Genomic DNA, 5,003 nt, shown 5'->3' with positions numbered 1-5,003 from the left:
ATATATATACCCTAACGCTAACAAGTCCTAGCTGATTATGTCAAACACCTTCCTTGACTAAAAAGTTAAGACTTTCTAAAAAATAAACTATTCCTAAATTACAACCGAATCATCAGAATTATGATAAAATGTGAAATTTCTCCCCTTCTAACTTGTCGGCAACACTTCCATTGGCCGATTGCCAAACAACACAGATCTGCATATCCTCAAAATATTCCTTTGACCCATCGGCTGCAACTCCATCGGCCGACTCTGATCCTGTGCATGTTTTGGTTTCTTTCAAATAAGTAATTTTCTCTTCACAACACTACTTTTCTTGACACGTGTTAAAAAATGGTGTCAACATTATCCAATCAAGATTGGTTCATTAACCAGCCTACGCACCTTTAACCACCGCCTTCCCTGCGGAAATATAAATGACACTCAAGAATACTCTTGGGTAAAATACTGTATTTTGTGGGCTTGTGGATTCATTTGTGGTTCATGAAATACCTGCACCACCTTGACACCTACGGTTGTTGCCGTTCAAGAGCACCCAACCTAGCGGTGACGCTGGTAGGTGTCAACACGCGGTTAAATATCTGGAAGTTGAAGAGACACTCTGCGTAAGTTTTATTTTTGAGCGGTGATTCTGGAATTTTTTTTAAAATTTATCTGTTTCACCATTTTTCTGGGATTATTTTCCAAAAAAAGAAAGTTTCAGATTTCATAATAAATTTATCTGTTTCCACCATCAAAATAAATTCTTACATTATGTACCACAATTTTGGATCCTTTATTGTAAAACTTGGGGATTTGGATTCAAGGCTTGGGGGGCTGCAGGATACGTGGCATAAATGCGTGTTTTTCAAATCGATTTGGAAAGCAAAATTTGGAAGATAATGATTGAAGGCTGATTTAACCCTTAGTCTATTTCTTTGATTCAACCTAAGACTCGGGGGATACTTCATATAGAGCATGGCACTACGTCAGAAAACCATATTGATGACTACGGTAAACCCTCATTAGTGACGGTTGAAATGCGCATCACTAAATTTTCGTCACTGATGTGAACCACATCGGTGACGTGCAAAAACCCGTCACTAATGACTCATTAGTGATGGCTATTTAGGTATACCGGTCACTAATGACTCATTGGGATGGCTGCAGGATACATGCGTCACCAATGTCGGATAAAGGTGACGACTATAGGATTTGCGCCACTAATGAGTAAAAAAGGTGACGGCTGTTGTTTTGCTCGTCACCAATGAGTAGTAAAGGTGACAGCTAGTATTTTGCTTGTCACCAATTAGTAGAAAAGGTGATAAGACAAAGAAAGATGACATCTGTACAAGTTACACGTCACCAATTACCCTCTTCAGTGACAGGTATGGCTACAACACGTCACTGATAATGGTGAACAGTAACGTGTTTTTACAATGCACGTCTCCAATGATGTGAAAAAACAAAAAAAAAAATAGGGGGCAGGAGACGCCCATAGTTCACATTGCTTGCGTTCTAAAATTCAAAATTAACATGCATTTCCATTTTCCCATTAATCTCAACTGAAACAAAACTGTACACAACATTTATATCCACATAAACCTTGTACAGCACCACTAATATCTAAATCCTACTTCAGCTTGCTTGTTCTGATTGCAATCATTTCACTAATTTGACTCTTGCATCTTCACTTCTAAATCTTTAGTAGTTGTGCCTTTTCCGACTTCAGATTCTTGGCACAGATTGATGGGCTATTTCACATGAAGGCACCAGCACTCAGGTTAGCGAGATATCAAAATAAAATTAAATAAATCCATATACACTACAACAAGCATTACCTTTTAGATTGTTGTAGTGCATAATATATGGTTCTTTCGCTCACAAACTAGATCTGTAGGAAAATACTTCAAACCTGGATAGACATTTATATGGAGTGGTTAAATGCATGACAAATATTTGCAGGGATTTCATCTTTTCAGCCTATGAAATGAAATTTATAATTTATAACAAAAAGAAATGAGGAAACATGAGCAAATTAAATAGAAATAGTGACACATCTGAACGATTCAAGAGGAGTATAAATTGTTCAGCAGAAACAAACACTTACATATGGGAAAAGACGGCTAAGCTGTTTCCTAAAAAAGGATTTGAAATCTGACGCAAGAACAGAAGCAGTGAAAAGATGAAATGATGACCTTCAGGAACACAAAATGCATAGTCTATAATATATAAGTACAGAAGAAACAAGTCTGTGAAACCAACAAAACAAGTTCAGTAGCATATTTTTATCAAAGAAATAAGAGTAAGAAAGTAACATAAAAGAAAAGAGCAATAAATTTACTGAAGAGGATTAAATTTCTAAAGCAGAAACACACTAGCCATTGGTGTTCTCTTAGTGATAACTTACCATTTTGATGCGCCGGAACTTGATAGTATGTATGTGGAAGAAGCAGACCACTCTAGACAATCTTCGCAGCCATCAAATTCACCAGAAATAGCTTGTAGCAGTGACCACTATTGCTGCTAAAACACAGGACATGAATCAGACTTTATCGTTACAAGAAACTGTAGAGGTAACTTCAAAAATCCAATCATAACATGGGAGCAGAAGAAAACTACCCAAGCGCTGGTTGCTTTTAGGGAGGTTAGCTGCAAGCATATCTCGATTTGGACTCCAGGAAACAAATATGTGCATGTCAATCTACTGCACATGTAAACATAAAGAGAAGAATAGCACAATTTCAATAGGTAGTACAATAGTAATAACCTTTGGAGCTCTAACATTTTTGTAGCTAGTTCAGTAACGCTAGCAAGTGAAGTTATTTGATTTCCAGCAAAATAAGGGAGGTTAAAATTTATGTTAGCTAACATACTTTCAGGCAACAAAGTAATCTACAAACAGAAGCCAAGATATGATAGGTAGGATACTTTGTCGAGGAGTTGCAGGGAAGTGAGCTCTCTGGCTGCCAGGTCAATAGCTACAAGGTAATCTACAAAAAGTAGTCTATTTACCTTTGCTTTATTGAGAAGTTCACAGCTCCAAATGCAGAAATTATTGGACTGAAACAAAAAAAAAAATTCACAAGACTAGGGAAAATAATATCATCCAAATGCAGACAGCTCATTTATCAGTCCACAAGAAGGAAAAATAATATCATCCAAAACTAGGGAAGAAAAGTTTAACTGAATCTATCTAGTCCACAATACTAGGGAAGAAAGCTCGACTTCATCAAGTCCATATTATACTGGACCCGTGATGCAACTGTGATTGCCTTTTCCAGCTCATCTACCTTTCAAAGTATCAATACAAGCAAGCACCATTAAGACAAGGACAATTACATTAAGAAAGTAGATATCACATCGCACATAAATAATAGATAACCTGACCCCAATGCATAAGAATCAAAATTCGAAAGTCTCATCAATGTTTCAGTACTGAAAGTCTAATCTAAACCATCAAAGGACGGAGGGAATAGGTAAACATACAAATCTAGTTTCCTCCAGAGTGTGCGATTGAGGGCCTCATTATATTCCTGCTCATGCATAAATATAATTCCCGCAATCAATCAAAGAAGAAGTATGTAGAGTATAATAGAAAGAAAACTAGGCTATTCCCAGTTCAAAGAACAAGTTAGTGCATCCAGAATTTGGGATTTGCAGTACGAGCACTGTGCTACAACATTTCATCGAACATTTAGGGTGCAGGAGAAATCCAAGGTCCAAACCCAGATGATAATCCGCACAATACCACAAGCTCATAAAGATGCTGTCATTTTCCACATGCTATCCACGAAGCACTGCCAAGAAGTCCAGCCGAACTGGTTTAAATCCCTATATGCTTGGCACACAACATCAGCACCTAACTCCTATCGCCCACCATGACCCAGCCCTGCAGCTCTGGGCACAATCTAACTCGAAATCGAGCAATCAGGTGTACAAATCGTTCAGGCCCTTCAGAAGAAATCGATTCCACACCCAGTTTAGCAGTCCAATCGAGAAATTGAGCACGATTTTTTTTTGGTGATCGAAGGGTGGGCTGGGGATTCAAGCTGAGAAGAAGCGAGGAACAAACCTGACATAGCATCCGGACGAGCTCCATCACCGTCAGTGCGAGGAGGTGACGTTGCATCTGGATCTCCATTGATTCGTCCCTCCCTGGATCCATCCTGCTCGGAGGAGTCTCCGGCGGCTGGTAGCCTCCCTGGATGGCGCGCTGCACCAATAGCTAGGGTTAGGGGGGGAGAAATGCACAACGGAGCTAGGAGAAGCTGACCGAACCTTCGAGGCACAGGAGCCCCTCCCCGTGGCGGCGGACGCGTAAGATCCTGGAGGTGCGCGTGTGGATGATTCCATCACCGGCGGGCATGGAGGATTTGTCCATGTGGCTGCAAGGCGTTGAGGAGAACCCTCGTCGAGAGAGAGAGAGAGAGAGAGAGAGAGAGAGAGAGAGAGAGAGAGAGAGAGAGAGAGAGAGAGGAGGAGGAGGAGGAGGATCCCTGATGCGACGAGCATGCCGTCGCCAGAGAGGTCGACGAGCGAGGGGGGCCGGTGCGGATGTGAAGCGAGGCGACGACGCTAAGGGAAGGAGACGCAAGGGCGCAGCTAGGGTTAGGCCCGTTTCGTGTCTGTGAGCGGGCAGTGATGATCTGTGGACTCCTCCAGGGCACAGATCCGGTGAGGGAGGACCGGATGAGGAAGGAGGGCGGCGGGCAGGCGGCGATGGGCCGGCGGCGGCGGCGGCGACGCAGAAGAAGGAGAAGCAGAGGGGGGCTTGGGGGCGTAGGAACGAAGGGATTATGGTTGAGAGGGAGGTGGCGTCGCTTGAGGGGGAGGTAGGCGGCGAGGAGCTGTTTTGGGCCGAGTGAAAGGCCGTGGTGACCCAGGCCCAAGTTGTCCACATAATTTGTATTCTCGTGGCTCATACATTCAAATTGGAGACGGGTGTATAACTGCACGTCACCTATAATATATATTGGTGACGTGCAACTAATTACACGTCACATTTGTGTTTCATCATTAGT

The 5,003-nt window shown here is 42.0% G+C and overlaps 1 protein-coding gene across 20 annotated transcripts; it reads right to left on the bottom strand.

Annotated features, from left to right (window-relative positions):
• Positions 1-1,490: 1,490 nt before the first annotated feature.
• Positions 1,491-4,792, bottom strand: LOC120644064. 20 transcript variants are annotated; one of them, XR_005663372.1, is made up of 7 exons: positions 4,261-4,790; positions 2,995-4,195; positions 2,602-2,686; positions 2,390-2,505; positions 2,090-2,136; positions 1,821-1,894; positions 1,491-1,733 (listed from the first exon to the last, which is right to left on the bottom strand). XR_005663372.1 is itself a non-coding variant. In XM_039920620.1 (4 exons), exons 1-4 carry the CDS (start codon positions 4,492-4,494, stop codon positions 2,497-2,499), a joined length of 429 nt encoding a protein of 142 aa, XP_039776554.1. In that variant the 5' UTR covers positions 4,495-4,792; the 3' UTR covers positions 2,239-2,496. The 20 variants fall into 20 exon arrangements, 1 of the variants encoding a protein (XP_039776554.1); XR_005663373.1 differs by lacking the exon at positions 2,090-2,136 and having other exon boundaries at positions 2,390-2,502; positions 2,602-3,272; positions 3,469-3,515; positions 4,055-4,195; XR_005663376.1 differs by lacking the exon at positions 2,090-2,136 and having other exon boundaries at positions 2,390-2,502; positions 2,995-3,042; positions 4,055-4,195.
• Between the last annotated feature and the right edge of the window lie 211 nt (positions 4,793-5,003).

This window comes from Panicum virgatum, chromosome 8K, assembly GCF_016808335.1.
Source record: "Panicum virgatum strain AP13 chromosome 8K, P.virgatum_v5, whole genome shotgun sequence".
Lineage (NCBI taxonomy): Eukaryota > Viridiplantae > Streptophyta > Magnoliopsida > Poales > Poaceae > Panicum > Panicum virgatum.
This window is presented reverse-complemented; position numbering and strand designations above follow the sequence as displayed.

Excerpts from the sequence above, each read along its gene's own strand:
- LOC120644064 (XM_039920620.1), bottom strand. The coding sequence starts at position 4,494 with ATGCTCGTCGCATCAGGGATCCTCCTCCTCCTCCTCCTCTCTCTCTCT. Across the intron at positions 4,196-4,260 it reads GGGGCTCCTGTGCCTCGAAG|CGCGCCATCCAGGGAGGCTA; the intron begins GTTCGGTCAGCT and ends CTATTGGTGCAG. Across the intron at positions 3,043-4,054 it reads TCGTCCGGATGCTATGTCAG|TCCAATAATTTCTGCATTTG; the intron begins GTTTGTTCCTCG and ends TTTTTGTTTCAG.